Source organism: Mizuhopecten yessoensis, unplaced genomic scaffold, assembly GCF_002113885.1.
Source record: "Mizuhopecten yessoensis strain PY_sf001 unplaced genomic scaffold, ASM211388v2 scaffold7409, whole genome shotgun sequence".
Taxonomy (NCBI): domain Eukaryota; kingdom Metazoa; phylum Mollusca; class Bivalvia; order Pectinida; family Pectinidae; genus Mizuhopecten; species Mizuhopecten yessoensis.
The window spans coordinates 46,935-58,484 of record NW_018407033.1 but is presented as its reverse complement, the minus strand read 5'-3'; the positions used below and the strand labels follow the sequence as shown (position 1 = coordinate 58,484).

Below are 11,550 nucleotides of genomic sequence, written 5' to 3'. Positions count from 1 at the left end.
GCTGTGCTGACCTAGATATCAGTTTATGTTAATTTTCTATGAAGCAGTGTTTACCTAGATATCAGTTTATGTTAATTCTCTAAGAAACTGTGTTAACCTAGATATCAGTTTTTGTTAATTCTCTAGGAAGCTGTGTTAACCTAGATATTATTTTGTGTTAATTCTGAAGGAAGCTGTATAAAGTTTATGTTAATTCAGTGGGAAGCTGTGTTTACCTAGATATCATTTTATGTTAATTCAGTAGGAAGCTGTGTTAATCTAGATATCAGTTTATGTTAATTCTGTAGGAAGCTGTATTAACCTAGATATCAGTTTATGTTGATTCTGTAGGAAGCTGTGTTTACCTAGATATCAGCCTATGTTAATTCTCTATCAAGCTGTGTTAACCTAGATATCAGTTTATGTTAATTCTGTAGGAAGCTGTGTTAACCTAGATATCAGTTTATGTTAATTATCTAGGAAGCGGTGTTAACCAAGATATCAGTTTATGTTAATTATGTAGAAAGCTATGTTAATATAGATATCAGTTTATGTTAATACTGTAGGAAGCTGTGTTAACATAGATATCAGTTTATGTTAATTCTCTAGGGAGCTGTTTTAACCTAGATATCAGTTTATATTTATTCTCTAGGGAGCTGTTTTAACCTAGATATCAGTTTATATTTATTCTCTAGGGAGCTGTTTTAACCTAGGTATCAGTTTATGTTAATTCTCTATGAAGCTTTGTTAATCTAGATATCAGTTTATGTTAATACTGTAGGAAGCTGTGTTTACCTAGATATCAGTTTATATTTATTCTCTATGAAGCTGTGTTAACCTAGATATCAGTTTATATTTATTCTCTAGGGAGCTGTTTTAACCTAGATATCAGTTTATATTTATTCTCTAGGGAGCTGTTTTAACCTAGATATCAGTTGATGTTAATTCTCTAGGAAGCTGTTTTAACCTAGTTTATGAATATTCTTTAGGAAGCTTTGTTTACGTGGATATCAGTTTATTTTAATTCTCTATGAAGCTGTGTTAATCTAGATATCTGTTTATATTAATTCTGTAGAAAACTGTGCTAACCTAGATATCAGTTTTTGGTAATTCTCTATGTAGCTGTGCTAACCTAGATATCAGTTTATTTTAATTCTGTAGGAAGCTGTGTTAACCTAGATATCAGTTTATATTGATTCTCTAGGAAGCTGTGTTAACCTAGATATCAGTTTATATTGATTCTGTAGGAAGTTGTGTTAACCTAGATATCAGTTTATGTTAATTCTGTAGGAAGCTGTGTTAACCTAGATATCAGTTGATGTTAATTCTCTATGAAGCTGTGTTAATCTAGATATCAGTTTATATTGATTCTGTAGGAAGCTGTGTTAACCTAGATATCAGTTTATGTTAATTCTCTAGAAAGCTGTGCTACCCTAGATATCAGTTTATGTTAATTCTCTATGAAGCTGTGTTAATATAGATATCAGTTTATGTTTATTCTCTATGAAGCTGTGTTAATCTAGATATCAGTTTATATTAATTCTCTAGGGAGCCGTTTTAACCTAGATATCAGTTGATGTTGATTCTCTAGGAAGCTGTGTTAATCTAGATATCAGTTTATGTAAATTCTGTAGAAAGCTGTGCTAACCTAGTTATCAGTTTATGTTAATTCCCTATGAATCTGTGTTAATCTAGATATCAGTTTATGTTAATTCTGTAGAGAGCTGTGCTAACCTAGATATCAGTTTATGTTAATTCTCCAGGGATGTTTGTTAACCTAGTTTAAGTTAATCTTCAAGGAAGCTGTGTTAACCTGGCTGATGTTAATTCTCTAGGAAGCTGTGTAAACCTGCCTGATGTTAATCCTCTAGGAAGCTGTGTTAACCTGGCTGATGTTAATTCTTTAGGAAGCTGTGTTAACCTGGCTGATGTTAATTCTCTAGGAAACTGTGTTAACCTGGCTGATGTTAATTCTCTAGGAAGCTGTGTTTACCTGGCTGATGTTAATTCTCTAGGAAACTGTGTTAACCTGGCTGATGTTAATTCTCTATGAAGCTGTGTTAACCTAGATATCAGTTGTGCACTCTGTACACATGATTTCATCATATTACTGGATTACTCCGTCATGATACCCCCGCAACGAAGTTAGGGGGTGGGGTAGGGGGGTATACTGGAATCACCCTGTCTGGATCTCTATCCGTCTGGATGTCTGGATGTCGTCCACAGTAACTTGTCCGGAAAACTCCTCCTTAACTAAAAGGTGGATTTCATTGAAAATTTGCATGAATGATCGGTATCCTATGTAGTTGTGCACCGGCATTTTAATTTGGGATTTCAACCTTTTTTGATGGAGCCCCTTTGTGCGAAATACTTGTTACTGGTGGGAGACTTTATTGCTTTTCCTTAGTAAGCCTTTACCTTACAGTTCTGGTTACTACTGCTCGGTTTCTTTCTGACAGCTGTCTACTGCTTACAGCAGAGTGATATATCATCACACGTGTGTACATTTTTCAACCAATCTTCAGACTTATAACAAAAAATAATACCATTCTTATTAAGGATTGTAAATATCACTCGATCAGTCAAGATGTATCGGCAGTGACTTCTATTTTCTGGTTAACTAGGTGATGGAAGCTGAGCGGGAAAAGAGGATTAGTGAGGAAAAACATCAGAAAACAACGTTTCGCTGGCGAGACTTAGAAAAGAGGACACATGAATTACAGCGGAAGTTTAAACGAGCTATATCAAACGCAAGGTATGCTGGGACCAGGGTCCAAAGACAAGAGATGCGATTTACGTTGATAAAACACGTCTTAATGTCTTTAAGCAACTGGCGCTTGAATGGAGTGTTGATTTCTTTATAGTGAAATGTTGTAGTGTAAACCTATGTTAGTTGGGAAAGGGGTTTTATATGATGTCTTTGTAGTATGGTGTTGTTTTATACGATGTCTTTGTAGTATGGTGTTGTTTTATACGATGTCTCTGTAGTATGGTGTTGTTTTATACGATGTCTTTGTAGAATGGTGTTGTTTTATATGATGACTCTGTAGTGTGGTGTTGTTTTATACGATGTCTTTGTAGTATGGTGTTGTTTTATATGATGTCTTTATAGTATGATGTTGTTTTATATGATGTCTTTGTAGTATGGTGTTGTTTTATACGATGTCTCTGTAGTATGGTGTTGTTTTATATGATGTCTATGTAGTGTGGTGTTGTTTTATACGATGTCTCTGTAGTGTGGTGTTGTTTAATACAATGTCTCTGTAGTATGGTGTTGTTTTATATGATGTTTTTGTAGTATGGTGTTGTTTTATACGATGTCTTTATAGTATGATGTTGTTTTATATGATGTTTTTATAGTATGGTGTTGTTTTATATGATGTTTTTGTAGTATGGTGTTGTTTTATACGATGTCTCTGTAGTGTGGTGTTGTTTAATACGATGTCTCTGTAGTATGGTGTTGTTTTATACGATGTCTTTGTAGAATGGTGTTGTTTTATATGATGACTCTGTAGTGTGGTGTTGTTTTATACGATGTCTTTGTAGTATGGTGTTGTTTTATAAGATGTCTCTGTAGTATGGTGTTGTTTTATACGATGTCTTTATAGTTTGATGTTGTTTTATATGATGTTTTTGAAGTATAGTGTTGTTTTATATGATGTCTTTGTAGTATGGTGTTGTTTTATAAGATGTCTTTGTAGTATGGTGTTGTTTTATACGATGTATTGTATGGTGTTGTTTTATACGATGTCTTTGTAGTATAGTGTTGTTTTATACGATGTCTTTGTAGTATGGTATTGTAGTATGGTGTTGTTTTATACGATGTCTTTGTGGTATGGTGTTGTTTTATACGATGTCTTTGTAGTATGGTGTTTTTTATAAGATGTCTTTGTAGCATGGTGTTGTTTTTTACGATGGTTTTATAGAATGGTGTTGTTTTATATGATGTCTTTTTAGTATGGCGTTGTTTAATATGATGTCTTTGTAGTATGGTGTTGTTTTATATGATGTCTTTGTGTCTTTGTAGTATGGTGTTGTTTTTTACGATGTCTCTGTAGTATGAGTATGGTGTTGTTTTATACGATGTCTTTGTAGTATGGTGTTGTTTTAGACGATGTCTTTGTAGTATGATGTTGTTTTATACGATGTCTCTGTAGTATGGTGTTGTTTTATATGATGTCTTTGTAGTATGGTGTTGTTTTATACGATGTCTTTGTAGTATGGTGTTGTTTTTTACGGTTGTTTTGTAGTGTGGTGTTGTTTAATACGATGTCTTTGTAGTATGGTGTTGTTTTCTATACGATGTCTTTTTAGTATGGTGTTGTTTTATACGATGTCTTTATAGTATGATGTTGTTTTTTACGGTTGTTTTGTAGTGTGGTGTTGTTTAATACGAGGTCTTTGTAGTATGGTATTGTTTTCTATACGATGTCTTTTTAGTATGGTGTTGTTTCCTATACGATGTCTTTGTAGTACATTTGTATGGTGTTGTTTTCTATACGATGTCTTTGTAGTATGGTGTTGTTTTATAAGATGTCTTTGTAGTATGGTGTTGTTTTTTACGATGGTTTTATAGAATGGTGTTGTTTTATACGATGTCTCTGTAGTATGGCGTTGTTTTATATGATGTCTTTGTACTATTGTGTTGTTTTATACGATGTCTTTGTAGTATGGTGTTGTTTTTTACGGTTGTTTTGTAGTGTGGTGTTGTTTAATACGATGTCTTTGTAGTATGGTGTTGTTTTCTACGATGTCTTTGTAGTATGGTGTTGTTTTCAATACGATGCCTTTGTAGTATGGTGTTGTTTTCTATACGATGTCTTTGTAGTATGGTGTTATATTATACGATGTCTTTGTAGTATGGTGTTGTTTTATACGATGTCTTTGTAGTATTGTGTTGTTTGATACGATGTCTTTGTAGTATGGTGTTGTTTTATACGATGTCATTGTAGTATGGTGTTGTTTTTTACGATGTCTCTGTAGTACATGTATGATGTTGTTTTATACGATGTCTCTGTAGTGTGGTGTTGTTTAATACGATGTCTTTGTAGTATGGTGTTGTTTTCTATACGATGTCTTTGTAGTATGGTGTTGTTTTATAAGATGTCTTTGTAGTATGGTGTTGTTTTTTACGATGGTTTTATAGAATGGTGTTGTTTTATATGATGTCTTTGTAGTATGGCGTAGTTTAATATGATGTCTTTGTAGTATGGTGTTGTTTTATACGATGTCTCTGTAGTATGGTGTTGTTTTATACGATGTCTTTGTAGTATGGTGTTGTTTTATACGATGTCTTTGTAGTATGGTATTGTTTTATACGATGTCTCTGTAGTATGGTGTTGTTTTATACGATGTCTTTGTAGTATGGTGTTGTTTTTTACGATGTCTCTGTAGTATGATGTTGTTTTATACGATGTCTCTGTAGTGTGGTGTTGTTTATGTTGTTTTATACGATGTTTTTTTATATGATGTCTTTGAAGTATGGCGTAGTTTAATATGACGTCTTTGTAGTATGGTGTTGATTTATAAGATGTCTTTGTAGTATGGTATTGTTTTATACGATGTCTCTGTAGTGTGGTGTTGTTTTATACGATGGCTTTGTAGTATGGTGTTGTTTTCTATACGATGTCTTTTTAGTAGGGTGTTGTTTTCTATACGATGTCTTTTTAGTATGGTGTTGTTTTTTACGATGGTTTTATAGAATGGTGTTGTTTTATATGATGTCTTTGAAGTATGGCGTAGTTTAATATGATGTCTTTGTAGTATGGTGTTGTTTTATATGATGTTTTTGTAGTATGGTGTTGTTTTCTATACGATGTCTTTGTAGTACATTTGTATGGTGTTGTTTTCTATACGATGTCTTTGTAATATGGTGTTGTTTTATACGTTGTCTCTGTAGTATGGCGTTATTTTATATGATATTTTTGTAGATGATGTCTTTGTAGTATGGCGTTGTTTTATACGATGTCTTTGTAGTATGGTGTTGTTTTATATCATGTCTCTGTAGTATGGTGTTGTGTTATACGATGTCTTTATAGTATGGTGTTGTTTTCTATACGATGTCTTTGTAGTACATTTGTATGGTGTTGTTTTCTATACGATGTCTTTGTAGTACATTTGTATGGTGTTGTTTTCTATACGATTTCTTTGTAGTATGGGGTTGTTTCATACGATGTTTTTATAGTATGGTGTTGTTTTATACGATGTCTCTGTAGTATGGTGTTGTTTTATTAGTATGGTGTTGTTTCATACGATGTCTTTGAAGAATGGTGTTGTTTTATATGATATTTTTGTAGTATGGGGTTGTTTTATACGATATCTTTGTCTTTGTAGTATGGCGTAGTTTAATATGACGTCTTTGTAGTATGGTGTTGTTTCATACGATGTATTTATAGTATGGTGTTGTTTTATACAATATCTTTGTAGTATGTTGTTGTTTCATACGATGTCTTTGTAGTATGTTGTTGTTTCATACGATGTCTTTGAAGAATGGTGTTGTTTTATATGATGTCTCTGTAGTATTGTGTTGTTTTATACGATGTCTTTATAGTATGGTGTTGTTTTATACAATGTCTCTGTAGTATGGTGTTGTTTTATACAATATCTTTGTAGTATGTTGTTGTTTCATACGATGTCTTTGTAGTATGGTATTGTTTTATACGATGTCTCTGTAGTGTGGTGTTGTTTAATACGATGTCTTTGTAGTATGGCGTTGTTTTATATGATATTTTTGTATTATGGTGTTGTTTTATACGATGTTTTTGTAGTATGGTGTTGTTTTATAGGATGTCTTTGTAGTATGTTGTTGTTTCATACGATGTCTTTGAAGAATGGTGTTGTTTTATATGATGTTTTTGTAGTATGGTGTTGGTAGTATGGTGTTGTTTTATAAGATGTATTTGTAGTATGGTGTTGTTTTATATGATGTCTCAGTAGTATGGTGTTGTTTTATAGGATGTCTTTGTAGTATGTTGTTGTTTCATACGATGTCTTTGTAGTATGGTGTTGTTTTATATGATATTTTTGTAGTATGGTGTTGTTTTATACGATGTCTTTGTAGTATGATGTTGTTTTATACGATGTTTTTGTAGTATGATGTTGTTTTATACGATGTTTTTGTAGTATGGTGTTGTTTTATACGATGTCTTTGTAGGATGGTGTAGTTTTATATACGATGTCTTTATACCAGGGTCCGGTTGATACGATGTCGTTGTAGTATGTTGTTGTTTCACACGATGTCTTTGTAGTATGGTGTTGTTTTATATGATGTATCTGTAGTATGGTGTTGTTTTATACGATGTCTTTGTAGTATGGTGTAGTTTTATATACGATGTCTTTATAGCAGGGTCCGGTTGATACGATGTCGTTGTAGTATGTTGTTGTTTCATACGATGTCTTTGTAGTATGGTGTTGTTTTATACGATGTCTTTGTAGTATGGTGTTGTTTTATACGATGTCATTGTAGTATGGTGTTGTTTTATACAATGTCTCTGTAGTATGGTGTTGTTTTATACCATGTCTCCTTAGTATGGTGTTGTTTTATATGATGTTTTTGTAGTATGATGTTGTTTTATACGATGTTTTTGTAGTATGGTGTTGTTTTGTATGATGTTTTTGTAGTATGGTGTTGTTTTATATGATGTTTTTGTAGTATGGTGTTGTTTTATAAGATGTTTTTGTAGTATGGTGTTGTTTTATATGATGTCTCTGTAGTGTGGTGTTGTTTTATACGATGTCTTTGTAGTATGGTGTTGTTTTATATGATGTCTCTGTAGTGTGGTGTTGTTTTATACGATGTCTTTGTAGTATGGTGTAGTTTTATATACGATGTCTTTATAGCAGTGTCCGGTTGATACGATGTCGTTGTAGTATGTTGTTGTTTGATACGATGTCTTTGTAGTATGGTGTTGTTTTATATGATGTCTCTGTAGTGTGGTGTTGTTTTATACGATGTCTTTGTAGTATGGTGTTGTTTTGTACGATGTCTTTGTTGTATGACGTTGTTTATTACGATGCCTTTATAGTATGGTGTTGTTTTATACGATGTCTTTGTAGTATGGTGTTGTTTTGTACGATGTCTTTGTTGTATGACGTTGTTTATTACGATGTCTTTATAGTATGGTGTTGTTTTATACGATGTCTTTATAGTAGGGTCCGGTTTATACGATGTCTTTGTTGTATGGCGTTGTTTTATACGATGTCTTTATAGTATGGTGTTGTTTTATACGATTTCTTTGTAGTATGGTGTTGTTTCATACGATGTCTTTGTAGTATGGTGTTGTTTTATATGATGTCTTTGTTGTATGGCGTTTTTTTATATGATGTCTTTGTAGTATGGTGTTGTTTTATACGATGTATTTATAGTATGGTGTTGTTTTATACGATGTCTTTGTAGTATGTTGTTGTTTTATACGATGTCTTTGTCGTATGGTGTTGGCAACACGGATTTGACACAAATGCAATTGAAATAGAACATTTTTAAAAACTGGTGTCGATCCCGTTGTTACTGGAATTGTTTGCGATCTATTAACAATGGATGTATTTTTCAGGAGTTACTTTGAGATGAAGCAACAACTGGACTTGCGGCTACAGGTTTGTAGATGACAGTAGTGGTATTTTGTTCGTAAGACATTCAGAAATGATACAGAAAGGTAGTTTATTTAAATTACATGTAAAGAGAAATAAGATTTTTTTTACCAGAAGAATAAATTGATCTCAGTTTAGAGATATTATTAGTTTTTAAGTATTTGATGTTTATTCATCAGGATTTCATCAATAATAACCCATCATTGCTTGCAAATGTAAATAATATAAACAATGGATTTCTATTTGAGATAGCAACAGAAGCAGAACGTGCTGGACCTACAGCAAGCTATTAAGGGCTATAAAGTCAAGTATGCTGACACTCTTCGAACGCTGGAACAAATATCGGAGTCAATTCACGAATCAAGACGTCAAAATCTGATACTCATGTTTCCAAGGCAACCGGGTGTTGGAGCTGAATCTACAAATGTCTCGCCCAGTTTGTCCGAGCTGACCCTAGGTATGGTTGTAATATTACTATAAAAACTAGCTACATCTCGATAGTTCAAACACGTAGATCAATGACAAAAAATCAGCTACATTATTTTTCTTAAGAAAAATAAGCGTATATTAATTTTTAACGAATTCATTATTCAATTTATAGTAAGCGTTCAGAGATGTGTTTAATGGTAATCAAGGTCTGGATTATCATCATATATAATCTCGCGTACTGTCAATCATATTGAAATAAGTTGACCATTTCAATCTGATAACCACCAACGGTTAATATTTTATGCAGAAAAACTTGAAGATAGACAAACGTGGATGACCGATGAGGAAATGTTTCATGATGACGATGTGGACGAGGATTTCCAGAAGTCATCAATACATTCCGCAGATTCCTTTGTTTCATTGGATGCTGTGTCAGAACTTACCTCAAGTAACAGTGACATCACAAAACAAGTGAGCTCAAGTGTTGATGAGGTCATGGTTAGGGGCATGGTCAACAACAGATTGGGAAATTCCCATGAAGGGATAGGACTACTGGGTGCTAAATCCTTCTGTGACAAAACTGAGCCTGAACGCAAAACTGAGCCTCAACGCAAGGACGAATATGCGGAGAGTGAACGTGAAAGGGGAGTGCAGGAGGAGATCCACTACTACGACACACTTACAGATAATGTAGGACGTTTATCAGTGTGTGGAGGTAATGACACGACAGAGAGCGGTCTCAAACAGGTTCATAACACACTCCACGACGATCAGGTGCTACACGCTCACAACAAAACTAGTCACTCGTGTGGAGCCACAAGGGAGAATCCACCACTGTTACAACTTAATACAAAACATTTACAAAGAAACCAATTTTACACCGTTAAAGGAGAATATCAACAAAACGATACTAGAAATACTAGTGATTTACTAAAACATTAATTAAAATTGAGAATTGAGAACAACAGACACTGCGCCACTGTTGTGGGGACACGCGTTGTCACCATATAGCTAGTGGATTATGGACCAAATCAATGTGTGACGTTCCCAGAACAGATACAATATCTACAAAATACGAGGTACTAGATAAGGAGACCTGTATTTACATGGCACCTTATCTATATTGTTAGCTGGTGAGATGATAGTCCGTGACTGATACGATGAAGTAGGTTTATACTTCAGTTAGCTACTGGTATACATCTTAAACTATCTCTGGTGACGGTAAGATGTTTAATCTGTTCAATACATTACTATTACACATATAAAACAATACTTACTTGTATTTATTTTTTTCATCGCTCTGCACACGTAAACTAGGATTAATGCAAAGATTGAAACACATAAACATTTGATCATGAAAAGGGGGATAACTCTCATATAATGCATTACTCATTATTACTGCAATATTCACTGTAACTCGAATACACAACTTACGATTACTCACTGTTACTCGAATGTACAACGTACCAATACTGGCTGATACTGAAACAACTTAAGATTCCTCCCTGTTACTCGAATGTTCAACGTACCAATACTGTCTGCTACTGAAACAACTTAAGAAGATAACTCCCTGTTAGTCGAATGTCCAACGTACCAATACTGGCTGTTACTGAAACAACTTAAGAAGATTACTCCCTGTTACTCGGATGTCCAACGTACCAATACTGGCTGATACTGAAACAACTTATGATTACTCCCTGTTACTCGAATGTTCAACGTACCAATACTTGCTGTTACTGAAACAACTTAAGATTACTCCCTGTTAATCGACTATTCAACGTACCAATACTGACTGATAATGAAACAACTTAAGATTACTCACTGTTACTCGAATGTACAACGTACCAATACTGGCTGATACTGAAACGACTTAAGATTACTCCCTTTTACTCGAAAGATCAACGTACCAATACTGGCTGTTACTGAAACAACTTAAGAAGATTACTCCCTGTTACTCGGATGTCCAACGTACCAATACTGGCTGATACTGAAACAACTTAAGATTCCTCCCTGTTACTCGAATGTTCAACATACCCCTACTGGTTGTTAATGAAACGACTTTAAATTACTCCCTGTTACTCGAATGTTCAACTTTACAATACTGGCTGTCACTGAAACGACTTAAGATGACACCCTGTTACTCGAATGTTCAACGTACCAATACTTGCTGTTACTGAAACAACTTAAGATTACTCGCTGTTACTCGAATGTTGAACGTACCAATACTGGCTGTCACTGAAAGGACTTAAGATGACACCTTGGTACTCGAATGTTCAACGTACCAATACTGTCTGCTACTGAAACAACTTAGAAGATTACTCCCTGTTACTCGAATGTTCAACATACCCATACTGGTTGTTAATGAAACGACTTTAAATTACTCCCTGTTACTCGAATGTTCAACGTTACAATACGGGCTGTCACTGAAACGACTTAAGATGCCACCCTGTTACTCGAATGTTCAACATACTGTCTGCTACTGAAACAACTTAGAAGATTACACCCTGTTACTCGAATGTTCAACATACAAATACTGGCTGATTCTGAAACGTTTTG

General features: G+C 34.0%; 1 protein-coding gene across 1 annotated transcript in view; it reads left to right on the top strand.

The window, feature by feature from the left end:
- Positions 1-10,354, top strand: part of LOC110453509 (SH3 domain-binding protein 5-like) — a 29,979-nt gene extending 19,625 nt beyond the window's left edge. Inside the window, exons 4-7 of the mRNA XM_021502464.1 lie at positions 2,604-2,734; positions 8,529-8,571; positions 8,818-9,022; positions 9,302-10,354. Of these exons, the coding sequence (XP_021358139.1) occupies positions 2,604-2,734; positions 8,529-8,571; positions 8,818-9,022; positions 9,302-9,936 (1,014 nt within the window). The 3' untranslated portion in view covers positions 9,937-10,354. The remainder of the gene's footprint in view (positions 1-2,603; positions 2,735-8,528; positions 8,572-8,817; positions 9,023-9,301) is intronic.
- Positions 10,355-11,550: the final 1,196 nt, after the last annotated feature.